Genomic DNA, 13250 nt, shown 5'->3' with positions numbered 1-13250 from the left:
TGATTCTTCCGTAGCAAAGGTTCTCGCGGGACCCCATCGCTCTCGCTTTAGAAGTCGAGCACATCCCTCGACTTCTTCTTGCTGGACGTGGGCGCGTTTTCGCTCTACTTTCGTGTGCGGTCCAGGTTTGGTCTCTTGCTTTTGCGTAGGCACGGCTACGGATTGGGCTTTGAGTCTTCGCAGCAGAGTTCTTGCGGAACCACATCGTCGTCAGGTTCGTGGATTCTTCCAGGCGTACAATCGGAGTCAGGGCTGCTCTGAAATCTTTACGACATCGCAAAGCCCGGGTGGGAGGGTTCCAGCATCAGTTTTCTTAGTGCTGGGGTCTCAGTTGAGATAAGTGTACCTTTTCGCTTACCTGCTAACATAGACTTCTCCTGGTCGTTGACCTTAAAATCCCTTGTTGCCGCAGCATGGAACCTCCGCCAGGCATCATTTTCACACATGAGCTCGAATGGGTGTGCAAAGAACCAGCTTTGGTGATCTGGAAAGACCCCGACCGATCAGAAATCTCCTCGCTTGGACTACCATGTCCTACCGGAAAGCCTACGTTGTTGACTATTTGGATTGGCAAGAATGCTGCTAAAGAAACATACTTGATGTTGCATTTGCGCATCACTATTCGAGTCTCGAAACGTCGAAAGATTCTTGACCATTATCTGCTTCCTTCTCCGGGCTCTCGTGTGACCACAAGCACTTCGGTTGTCCACCTGAAAGATGCTTCGGAGGATGTTAGGCAGTGTTTGGAAGAAGCGTATGGCAAATTTTCTACACAAAAATGTCTTCGTATTCCGTTCGTTCAGCCCGAACCCGGTCGTGTTTTGATGCCAGTCTCTCCGGAGAAGGCACCGTGTCTAGGAGGCACCGCTTTGCATTTGATGACCCTGCTTCATTCGCTGTCCCGCGCCAATAGTTTTGAAGTATTCGTTGGGCACAGCACTTATGCTCAACACGCTCTGGCGAACATTGAAGGGATGTTGGCGGGTAGCACGAACGTCGACTTGTCGCAATCCTATGGAGAAAAGGGAGGTGTCTTTGACGATTGGCGACGGATTGATTTTGAGCAATCGGGCTGTTCGGAAGCTCAGGACCCATCCTTGGGGCACAAACGCGCAGAGGCCAATTGCGTCAAAGTCGACACTTCCTCACATGGAGCTTGTTCACTCAACGATCAGTCCATACGAGAACAGCCAGCATGTTCACCGCCGCGTTATTCTCTACCACAGAACGCTGAGTTGCCCACGACTCCCAAGACTCGTGTCGTGAATGAGAATTTGGATCTGATAAATGAAGCGATTTGCCTCAAGCGATCTTATGGTAAGTCGCTTCTCTGTTGCTGTTCCCAACTCTTTCCCTCGTCGTGATGCCGCGTGGTAGTTTGGAATTTTAGAAGTATACAATTGTTCTCAGGGCAGAGACACAACCGCAGAGAGCCGATGTTGTAGATGTTCCTAATGGAAATGTTCTGTCTCTCGAAAAGATTGTGTAACTCTACAACTCTATGCGCGATGGCTTTTGTTTTCTAGATCTGCCTCACAGTTCATCCTCATAGATGTTCCTGAACTGAACCTGATTGCAGCTTCCATTGCTCACGAAGACGACTTCCCACCAACAAAATCTGCGAGATCACAGCAAATTTCTTGTTCGCCAAATTTCAACGATACTTCTTACGTCACGCATGATATTGAGAAATTGTCTTCACCGGAACAGACAGGCTATTCGCCTACCATAGCCAATACACCAAGCACTGTACAAGACACACATCCGCTTTCTGCTGGACACTTCACACTGAATGATACCAAGACGATCCAAATCGAAGCAGATGACTCGTTTGCTGGTCACTTACTAAGTGCCAGACGAAATACGTCTCCCTCCACTGTCTCAACTCCAGGCCGTTCTGATACGCTCAGTATCAAGCCTACGATCTTCACAAATAGGGACGCGCCTCCTAAGTATACGACCAACACGGAGGGAATGTCTTTACAAAATCAAACCTCAGCAAAAGTTGCGAGTAGCTTCATGTCAAGTTCTGCATCTCTGGACATGATATCACCGAACAAGTCAACCATGCGCTCATTGAGCAAGGAACTACACACCCTTGTCTCTGCAAAAGTGCCGCTGCTTACTGAGCAAGCATTGCAACGCCTCATCAACGATCTGCTAGAAACACTGGACTACAGCCAAAAAGCCGCAGAACTTGGACTCCAAGAGACATTAGATGATCTCAAGGTTGAACTACAACTTGAAAAAGACAAAAGCATTGAGGACATTGACGACCATGCGGAACACACTCTCACCGATGTCAAATGTCAGATGGAGGATCTGGCAAGTGGCCATCTTGTGTCTTTTGAAGATGTGTTGCAGCGGACTGGAGAGCAATGGAAGCAAACGCTCAAGGCATTCTTGATTGTTCTTGCCAAAGCGGTTGCTACGGGCAAACTTGACGATGATGACCAAGCAGCCAGCACCAACGACATCAACACGACCCGACCTCGAGATCAACTTTTATCGGCGGCGCCTGATTTGCAAAAACCTAATGTCGTCTCGTCTGGCATGGCAGACTCGCCAGCAGTGGCTGCCACAAAGCTCTTCTTACTTGAATTTGGAGATCTTTGTATGAGTGCGAAGGTGAAAGTGCTTGACAGACTTGCGAGTCAGAATACAGCAGAAATCTTCTTGACGGTGGATAAAGAGCTTCGTGAGGCTTGGGTTACTTCTTGGACTGGCCAACTCCTATCCTGAATTGAAGCCAATGGTATGACGACTCTCCACCAATGCTGGTCTAGCTGCCAACAGTATCGTGCATGGTTATAGTCACAAAAATTACAGTCTTACGTGCATGTAGAGGCGCGGAAGGCATTTGACATATATCTGATCCGATACTCTCCTTATTCTAGCGCTTTGAAGAAAAACGAATTATGATTCGTATACCAAAACGCACAAGTTGAGGGTCTATACTCTTGGCGAGTACGCTCATTTCTTTTGTTTTCAATTCGTTGTTTTCTCTATATGTCAGAGCACGCGATTCTATACCTCCGCCATGTAAAACAATCATATCAGCAGTCTCATTATTCTCAAATCTTGCTATTGAGAACACAGATGATTGCAAATCGCACAAAACGAGTGACTAGTGAAAACTGCAACTGCTTCACTCTCGACTTCCTAGTCTGGCAATGAATCCGATACTCTCATTGGCTAATCAAAGGGGTCCGAATTGTTATTCGGAGGGCAGAATGGGATCCAAAAATCAATGTGCTGTCTATCTATTGTGCATAAGGGACTACTACTCTGCTCAGCACTCTCACCTCTTCATCTCCTTCCTACCTCGCATCACACCAAACACAACACGACTCAACCAAGTCCACCACTCCATACCACATCATACCTTGACACACAAATATCTTATCCGAAGTTGAACATCATGACCTCTGAGCACAAAGCCAACACTACATTCGGCTCTTCCTTTGGGTGAAAATTTCAAGCAAAGATCTTACCTTTGACTATTGTCTAACTTCATTATAGTCTCTTCAACGACCCCACTCACAAGGATGTCACCCTTGTCTTTGGCGACACCGATCATCCAACTCATCGCCGCGTCCACAAGATCCTGTTTGCTGCCAAATCCAAATACTTCAGCAAGCTCTTCAAGGTAAACTCAACGATCTTCGCACGCGTCCAATATCATTCTCTTTTTTTTTTTTTTTTTTTTTTTTGCCAGGAAATGAACGACGATATCTGCAAGCTTGAGGTTGGCGACTGCAACAGTGTCGAGGCCATGATCCGTCACGTCTACGGCCTAGCTTTCAATAAGATCTTGGACGAGTCTGGAAACCCCATGGAGCACGGTTGCACCGACTTCTTTCTTGACGTGTACCAAGTCGCAGACCACTATCAGCTCGAAGATCTTCGTGATGAGGTCGCCTCCAAACTTGGTTCCCAGATCGGCTCCCTGTATTGGGGTTGCCAGGCCAAGCTCTGGCGTTTCGCCGACAAATTCGACAAGTACCCTGAGCACGAAGCCATCTATGAGGGTGAGCCCGTTCACGGCTGGTTTGCCTTCATCATCAACCACTTCAAGCAGCTTCGTGAGCAGCAAGACTTCCGCGACACAGTCCTCGGCCGTGCTTATTTTCTCATGACTTTCTTCCTCGAGACTCACGGCATCTCAAAGTTTGACAAGACGCGTGGTGCATTCGTCTGCTCTTCCTGCGTCAAGAACAACCTGGACAAGGACCACAAGAAGTGCGTTGTTTGCAAGGAGAAAGAAAACACCAGCGAGTAGTTCTGGCAGCACGAATGGTTCAGAGCAATTTCGCACTGCTGATGATGCGGTTGACAAAACACAGGCATGAGATGTTGGCAATGACAGACCGGGAAAGGTGAAAAAAGGGCAATGGCGAAGAATGGGGGACTAAACTAGCACAAGTGACCAAGAAGGTCATCTGCGACAGTGAAAAGTAGTTGCCCACAGGTCAAAAATGAACATATGAAGATCTTGTTTTGAGACCAGCATCACAAAAAGAATGCTCTTATAGATTCAACTTTACCTACCAAGTCGAAGATCGTCATGTCCGTCAAGCAACTTCATGCCGATGGATGGCAACGCTGCAGCAGCATTGTAACTAACCTGCTGTATCGTCGATGCCGTCTCTTCCTCCCACCGACATTCCCACCACTTACAAGTGCCGAGGGCGCTCTCACCATTCCGCAGCACAGACAACAAGGGCATCATTCACCTTTTTGCACGTTTCCTGATGGAGATATCATTGCGAAGAGAGAAGAATAATTATCGCGAGAATTTCTCCGAGAAGAGGACCGTAGCAAAACAAGCTTTAGGGACTGCGGGTAAGAGTGTCCGAAAAACGGACCGGGGGTTGCTTGAGCTTGCGGGCGCTTTGCAGACTGCGGGGCATCTGTGTAACCTTGTTTTTCTTCGCTTCAGGACATTTGGAGGGGTCTTTTGGAGTATACGTCATGAGGCTGGTTTTGCTGGCGTATCGAAGGATCTGATTGCGAGAGGAGGTGTTCTGCAGCTCTCATCCAACCGGCCTTGCGTTTGAGGCGTGGCTGCAATGGAGCAGAATAGAACTTGAGGTAAAAGATCGAAAAAGTGACGTTCGGCTCAAGTATCCTGTTCCTCGGACCGGCAGGGCGTCAGAAGCAGAAGCATCGATCCGGGTTCTAACCTCTCCGAGATCAGCAGCTTTTAATCATCTGGAAGGAAAGTCGGATGATGATCAAGAGGGCTCTGGAGACGGCATGCCCGTGGGAAAAAACTTTGGGGACAAGATGATCTCCACAGTCACTCCATGTTCATCCACATGGCGGGGCGCCGGTTTAAGCATTGACAACAACGTCCTTCTTTAGCATCATCGGCCAGGTTCGTTCCTGCCTTTTTCCGTGACTTGGCAAAAGTTCTGCTGACGATCCATTGAAAGTGGCTTGCTTCTCACTGGACAGACCATGCAAGACAGCCCGTCAAGGCAATGATGTGCTTGTGACCAATAGTATCATAGTGAATATTTTAAGCGGGGAACATACCAAGCCAAACCTTCCTCGGTGGATGATATATCACTTGGGTCGTGTATAAATACCCAGCATGTTCCTGTCTCCTCCTCTCACTGACAGACAACTAGCCTTTCTCATTCTGTTCCTTTGTCTCCTTGAGATCATTAGCAGTATGATGTTTCCTCAATTCAAGAGGGCTGCCCTCTTCGCCCTGCCTGCGGTAGCAGCTGTCTCTCAGACGACCAGCTCTGATGCCACCAAGACAGCCGATGCAGGTATCATTGCGTCTACATACTCTGGCAGCACAGCATCAGTTCTTTTGAACGGCACATACACCACGTGAGTTCTTTGAGATCTTTTGTGGAGCAACAAAGCATTGACTTTTTTCGACTAGATTCACTGCTCAGTACACACTACCTGCAGCTATCGATTATGGTGCAAACTTGATACCCAATGTCGAGGATCCACAAGCCAAGGTTGCGCAGAGCGTCTGTCCTGGATACAAGGCCTCGAATGTTATGCATAACCAGTACGGCTTCTCGGCTACTCTAAATCTTGCCGGACCGGCTTGCAATGTCTACGGCACCGACGTCGACGTCCTCAATCTCACTGTTGCTTATCAATCTCTCCACCGTCTAGCAGTAGAAATCTCGCCAGCCCACGTTACTGCAGAAAATGCTACCTGGTACATCTTGCCTTCTGACCAGGTGTACAAGCCCGAGCAGACTGATGAGGTTACCGATGACTCTGATCTTCAATTCGTCTGGTCCAATGATCCTTCTTTTAGTTTTGCTGTCCTCAGAAAGTCGACTGGCGATGTTCTTTTCTCTACTGAGGGCACCGTTCTCGTTTACGAGGACCAATTCATTGAATTTGTTTCTGCCTTGCCTCAGAACTACAACCTCTATGGCTTGGGAGAGCGCCTTCACGGCATCAGACTCGGCGACAACTTGACTGCCACCATGTACGCTGCCGACAATGGTAACCCCATTGACAGAAACTTGTACGGCACCCATCCCTTCTATCTCGACACCAGATACTATGAGAAGGACTCCATGACCGGTAACTTGACTCTCTTGACTGGTAATGCAAGCGCCAACGCTAGCTACATCTCGTACAGTCACGGCGTCTACTTGAGAAACTCTCACGGCCAGGAACCTATCCTGAACGCCGGAAACATTACTTGGAGAACTCTCGGTGGCACCATCGACCTCTACTTCTTTGATGGCCCTACTCCTGCTGAGGTTACCAAGCAATACCAGACTGGTGCTATTGGTCTTCCTGCTATGCAGCAGTACTGGACTTTTGGTTACCACCAATGCCGCTGGGGCTACAAGAACTGGACCATGATGCAAGACGTTGTTGATAACTTTGCCAAGTTTGGGATTCCTCTTGAGACTATCTGGAACGACATTGTAGGTCTAATTCTCGCATGCAACATCTGACAATTTGCTAATTGCGCATTCCTACAGGATTACATGTTCCAATACCGTGACTTTGAGAACGACCCTAACACTTTCCCTTACGACCAGGGCAAGATGTTTATTGACGGTCTTCACGGCAACAACCAGCACTACGTTACCATTGTCGACTCAGCACTCTACATTCCTAACCCTGACAACGTCTCGGATGCATACTCTGTCTACTCTCAGGGTCATGATATGGACGTGTTCATGAAGAACCCCGATGGATCTGAATACATTGGTGCTGTCTGGCCTGGCTTTACCGTCTTTCCCGACTGGACTGCTGAGAACGCTACTCAGTGGTGGACTGAGTCTCTCAAGGAATGGCACCAGAAGATTCAAGTCGATGGCATCTGGATCGACATGTCAGAAGTTAGTTCTTTCTGTGTCGGCAGTTGTGGAACTGGTAACCTGCACTTGAACCCCGTTCACCCTCCTTTCCAACTTCCTGGAGAACCTGGTGACGTCGACTACGGATACCCTGAGGGCTTCAACATCACCAACGCTACTGAAGCCGCTGTTGCTTCGTCCCTGTCCGCCTCCCAGGCATCTGCCAACTCGGCTACACAGACCTCCTCGAGCACTACTACTCAGCCCTACCTTAGAACCACACCTACTCCTGGAGCTCGTAATGTCGACCACCCTCCTTATGTCATCAACAACCAGCTTGGCGATTTGGGAGTCCATGCTGTCGCACCTAACGCCACTCATTCCACTGGTGTACAGGAGTATGATATCCACAACCTGTTCGGCATTGATATTCTCAACGCAACTTACATCGCTCTCACCGAGACCATCAAGGCCAAGCGTCCGTTCATCATCGGTCGCAGTACTTTTGCTGGTGCTGGTAGATACGCCGGACACTGGGGTGGCGATAACTATGCGACATGGGAGTCTATGCTCTTCAGTATTCCCCAAGCCCTCGACTTCTCCCTCTTTGGTATTCCCATGTTCGGAGCTGACACCTGTGGCTTCTCTGGTAACTCGGACGAGGAACTTTGCAACCGCTGGATGCAGATGAGCGCCTTCTTCTCTTTCTACCGCAACCACAACACCCTCGGCGATAACTCCCAGGAGCCCTACATCTGGAGCTCAGTCATCGACGCCTCGAAAAGAGCTATGTCGATAAGATATTCGCTTCTTCCCTACATCTACACCCTCTTCCACTCAGCACACACTACTGGTAGCACTTTCTTGCGCGCTATGGCCTGGGAGTTCCCCAACGACCCCAGCCTGGTCGACGCCAACCGTCAATTCATGCTCGGACCCAGCTTGCTCATTACACCCGTTCTTCTTCCTCAGGCTACCACTGTCAACGGTGTCTTCCCTGGCAGCAAGGACGGAGTTGTCTGGTATGACTGGTACAACCAGAGCGCTGTCCCCGCCTCTTATGGTGCAAATGTCACCATGGACGCACCCCTGGGCCACATCAACGTCCACATTCGTGGTGGCAGCGTCCTGCCTCAACAGGAGGCTGGCCTTACCACCACTGAGTGCAGGAACAGCTCTTGGAGTGTCATTGCTGCTCTTTCAGCTGAAGGTACTGCCACTGGCAGCTTGTACATCGATGACGGAGAGAGCATCATTCAGAACTCCACCCTGTATGTCGACTTCACTGCTGAGAACCAGCGTCTGTACGCCTCTGCTCGTGGTCTCTGGCAGGAGAAGAACGCTCTTGCCAACATCACTGTTCTTGGTGTTCAGAATGCACCCAAGAATGTGTCTCTGAACGGCCAGGCTCTGATGTCTGGTGTCAACTACAACTCCACTAGCAAGGTTCTCAAGGTCACTGGTCTTCAGAACGCCACTTCTTCTGGTGCCTGGGCCAAGGACTGGGTTCTGGAGTGGTAAAGAAGAAAAGGAGATAGATGACTTATGATAAAAAGACCTACATAGGTGGTCTCAAGATGTTGATAAGGAGCCAAAATCTCCATAGAAATGTATAATACAGAATTTTTCTCACAACAAAGAATCGCACAAGATCATCATCGATATTTGAAATGGATGCGACAAGAAGCCTGATTGCATGAAAACAAGGTTCGGACGGTCGGCCATTCGTACAACTGCGCATTTATTCTTGAATTCTGAGCTTTGTAACTTTGTCAATTTCTTGCTTTGCTAATTAGTAATATTAGCAATAATATTACTAATAATAAGGTCAATTTACATATAATATCTACTGCTAAGTAGCAGTTTTAAGTATAATAAGATAGTATAATATATCTTCTTTAAGAGTAGCCTTATTAGCTAGTCTTTAGTATAGGTAAGTATTCTTATACTTAAGCTCGTCTATATAAATATTAAGATTATTCTACTTAAGGTAGTCTTTAATATATATAATATACTTATTAAGAGTAGCCTACTTTTAGTTAGATATAGCTATAAAAGTACTATAAAGAATCTTACTTTTTTTTTTTCCTTTTTAAAAGGGTTAGTATTATAGCTACTATAACCCTTAAGTCTATAGTAGGCATAAGTAAGACTCTAACCCTTAGTAGACTTAGTAAATATATAATAATCCTTCTTAGCTTTACCCTTTTTCTTATCTTAGTACTACTTATAGGTAGTAAGAGTAGCCTTACTAATATTAGAAAGTATAATAGTATTAGTATTATAGTACTTATAAAGAATAGTAATAGTAGTAGTAGCTTTAGTCTTATTATTACTAGTAGTATAGTACTATATGAAGTATAGTTATTATAGTAGAGGAGTATTAGTTAGTAAGGATACTAAACTAAGAACTAGAGTTAGCTATACTAACTAGATATAGAGATAATAATATAAAGTATAACAATAATAGCAATAATAATAATAGAGACATAATAATAATAGGAATAATTATAACTAATAATAAGAGAGTATAATTCTTTATATTAACTACTAAAGTAACTTAAGAAGTAGTATAAGAAGACTATTAGCTACTAAGCTAGCTATATCTATATAACTAGCTATAGCTATATAACTTAATACTATCTACTATACTATAGTAGCTTTAGTTAAGAGTTCTATCTATTAAGTAGTAGTATAAGACTACTATTACTACTTAATAGTAGGTCTTACTAGACCTCTAACTATAGTAGGAAGTATACTAGGAGTAAAGGGGACCTTAGTACTAAGGGCTTTAGCCTTACTCTTATCCTTAGTCTTAAAAGTAGTAAGAGTACTATTTATATAGTTAGAAGGTTAGTATAGTAGGTATAGTAAGTATAATAGTATAGTTCTTCTTTATTATTCTTAATATAGATAGCTTTCTTTAAAAGCTTTTTAATAAGAGGTACTTCTTTAAAGTTACTATTAGTATTAGTATAAACTAACTATATAGGTAATATAGCTACCTCTAAAGAGGTAACTAGTAAGGCTTATTAAGAGGCCTTATTCTTACTATATTAAGAGTGTTTAATACTCTCTATAGGAGTAGCTAACTAAGTAGCTAAAGGCTTAGTAATACTATAAGAGTAGTAAGAAATAAGAGTTTAACTAGCTTTAGCGCTAGTATAAGTCTCTCTATAAGTAAAAGCTTTAAAGGACTTATAAGAGTAAGCTATTATTAATACTAATGTTAGTACTAATATTACTACTACTACTATAGTAGTAGTAGTAGTAGTTACTAAAGAAGGAGTATATATAGTAAGAAATAAATTTTAAAAGCTAAGAAGTAAAGTAAAGTAAATAAACTACTATTTAATATATAATAATTTAAGAAGTAAGAGTATTTTCTATAGATATCTCTATAGTACTAAGGTAGAGAATAATAAGACTTTATATTACTATTATAGATACTAAGATAGAATAAGATATAAGTAGAAATATAGAAGGAACTAAAAAAAGAGTAAATCTTTCTAAAATAGTAGTAGTAATAGTAAGAGTAAAGAATTAGTAAGTTTCTTAGCTATTATTAGATATACTATAAGCCTAAGCCTATTAATAAGTAACTACCTATAGAGAAATAGTAGGCTTATATCTATACCTTTAGGCCCTTTACTACTAAGGTAGTTATTACTACTAAGGTTACTACTATAAAGCTATATCTTTAATATACTCTATTAGTTATATAAATAAGGTATCTTCTTTCTTATAGTTAATTATTATAACTAGAGGTTAGTAGCTTAGTATAATAGCTAGCTTAAAGTTAAATAATATCTTATATAAAAGAGGTAGATTAAGCTTATACTCTAGCTTAGATCTCTTATAACGAATTTCTTAAAGGCTCTTAACTATATAAGCTATTTACTCTACTATATCCAGAGATAAAAAAGGAACTAGTAAAAAGAAAATAGGCTTAATAAAAGAGAGAGTAAGCTAGGTAAAAGAGAAAGAATTAATAATAATTAGTACTTATTAAGTGTTTTAATATTTATTAATATTAGCTAATATCTATTATATATTAGATATTATTCTCTATAATACTTCTATAGCTACTACTACTAAGATTAGATATACTATTTTAAAATTTAAAGGTAAAGAAAAGTCTTACTTAGAAGACTATACTTACTTAGTAATTTTAAACCTTTTATAGTAAAGCTTAATAATAGTAAGCTTACTAGTTATTCTTAGAAACGATAATAATATAGTAGTAAATAACTTATACTAGGAGGGTTATAGATTAATTATAATAGGTTAGTTAGTAGTAGTATAGTTTTCTTATACCTTTATAGTAAAATTAGTAACTAGAAACTAGTCTTTAAGTAATAAAGGAATATTAGAATAGTGCTTAAGACACTAATTAAGAAAAAAGTAGTAGTGTTAGTTAGATAGCATAGCTTATATCTCTCTATTAACTTTATTCTTATTATAGCTTATTAACTATATAAATAGTTAATTAGGTAGAGCCTACTACTTTCTACCTTACTTACTTTAAATTATATAGATCTTATAAGCTTCTACCTATAGATAGATCTAATCTTATTAGACCTTAAGCTTTAGTATAGTAATTCTATTAATAGATAAGGGTATAGATCTAGTAATAGCTTAAAGGATTAATCTAGTATTAGTATAGTAAGTAGCGTTAGCTTAAGTAATACTAATAGCTAATTATCTTACTTACTCTATATTAACTAGAGGTTTTCTTAAAAAGATATTTTAGCTATTATAACAGCTATATATAATTATAGGATAGTAAGTAGTAGTAGATACTTAAATTAGCTTAGGTATAGTATTAGTAGTTAATTATTATATAACTAGTTCTTAAGTACTTTAAGCTTATAAAGAAGAAGAGGTACTATTATTAAGTAGTATTAGATTAGTAAGGCTATAATTAGTATAGTACTATTACTCTTAATTATATAGAATATTATTAATAGTATAGTATCTACCCTAGTATATTATAGTTAAGTAGTAATAAGTAGATAAGTAGTAAGAAATAGAGAAAGTAAGTAGTAAAGATAGATATATATCTATATCTTATAGTATTAGCGTATTTTCTCTACTATACCTTTATAGGCATATTAGTATATAATCTACTATACCTTAAACTAATATTATATAATATTTTCTTAGATAATAGTTAGTAGATTATACGCATACTCCTTAATATAATTAAGAAGCATATTATATATACCTTAGAGTACTTTAGTAAGGCCTATATATTATAGCTACTAATTAGTAGCACTAAGTAGTTAATTAGACTTATAGAGTATTAGATTAATATTACTAGTATGCTTATAGCTAAATATCTCTTAATAAAGATATAGATATGCTTATTAATAGAGCTAATAGTGTTTTTTATTAATAACTATAATCTAATTAATATTATTAGCCTTAATAATACTATTAGTACTAAGAAATTAGTTAGCTAGCTTAACGTAATACTACTTAAGTATATAGGGTAGAAGGTACTTATTACTATTAAATTCTTTAAGATAGTTAATCTATAGCTAAAGCTCTAAAACACTAATCTCTAGCCCTTACTTACTACCTTAGAATAGCTCTAGCTAGTAATAAAGAGCCTCTAAAGAGCTAGGAATTATATAAGGATAGTTACTTTATAAGTATATTAGATATCGATTCTAGAGCTTAGTATAAGTAGAACTAGTATATTAGATAATTAGTATATAAATAGTAAGGAAAGTAATCCTATTAAAGAGATAGCGACTATTATAAGGTAAGGTATTAAAGAAGGTAGTCTATATACTAATACTACTTATTATTATCTAGAACTACTAGGATTTAATATACTAGTTCTACTTACTAGTTCTATACTTAAAGTAGTTAGTAAATAATAGCTCTTAGCTAGCTTTAACCTCTTAAAGACTATAGTATATATTAGCTAGCATTATAGTC

The 13250-nt window shown here is 41.1% G+C and overlaps 3 protein-coding genes across 3 annotated transcripts; all 3 read left to right on the top strand.

Annotated features, from left to right (window-relative positions):
- Window positions 1-413: 413 nt before the first annotated feature.
- Window positions 414-2742, top strand: M437DRAFT_57306 (uncharacterized protein; the record flags this gene model as incomplete). The annotated part of the gene is made up of 2 exons (XM_041023202.1): window positions 414-1332; window positions 1580-2742. The coding sequence occupies 2 exons, from the start codon at window positions 414-416 to the stop codon at window positions 2740-2742; spliced, it is 2082 nt and encodes a 693-aa protein (XP_040876277.1).
- A 679-nt stretch (window positions 2743-3421) lies between these two features.
- Window positions 3422-4282, top strand: M437DRAFT_87867 (uncharacterized protein; the record flags this gene model as incomplete). Its single annotated transcript, XM_041028725.1, has 3 exons — window positions 3422-3468; window positions 3523-3649; window positions 3719-4282. 3 exons carry the CDS (start codon window positions 3422-3424, stop codon window positions 4280-4282), a joined length of 738 nt encoding a protein of 245 aa, XP_040876276.1.
- A 1398-nt stretch (window positions 4283-5680) lies between these two features.
- On the top strand, window positions 5681-8822 carry M437DRAFT_78383 (glycoside hydrolase family 31 protein; the record flags this gene model as incomplete). Its single annotated transcript, XM_041026981.1, has 3 exons — window positions 5681-5847; window positions 5903-6923; window positions 6981-8822. 3 exons carry the CDS (start codon window positions 5681-5683, stop codon window positions 8820-8822), a joined length of 3030 nt encoding a protein of 1009 aa, XP_040876275.1.
- Window positions 8823-13250: the final 4428 nt, after the last annotated feature.

This window comes from Aureobasidium melanogenum (assembly GCF_000721775.1).
Source record: "Aureobasidium melanogenum CBS 110374 unplaced genomic scaffold scaffold_26, whole genome shotgun sequence".
Classification (NCBI taxonomy): Eukaryota; Fungi; Ascomycota; class Dothideomycetes; order Dothideales; family Saccotheciaceae; genus Aureobasidium; species Aureobasidium melanogenum.
This window is presented reverse-complemented; position numbering and strand designations above follow the sequence as displayed.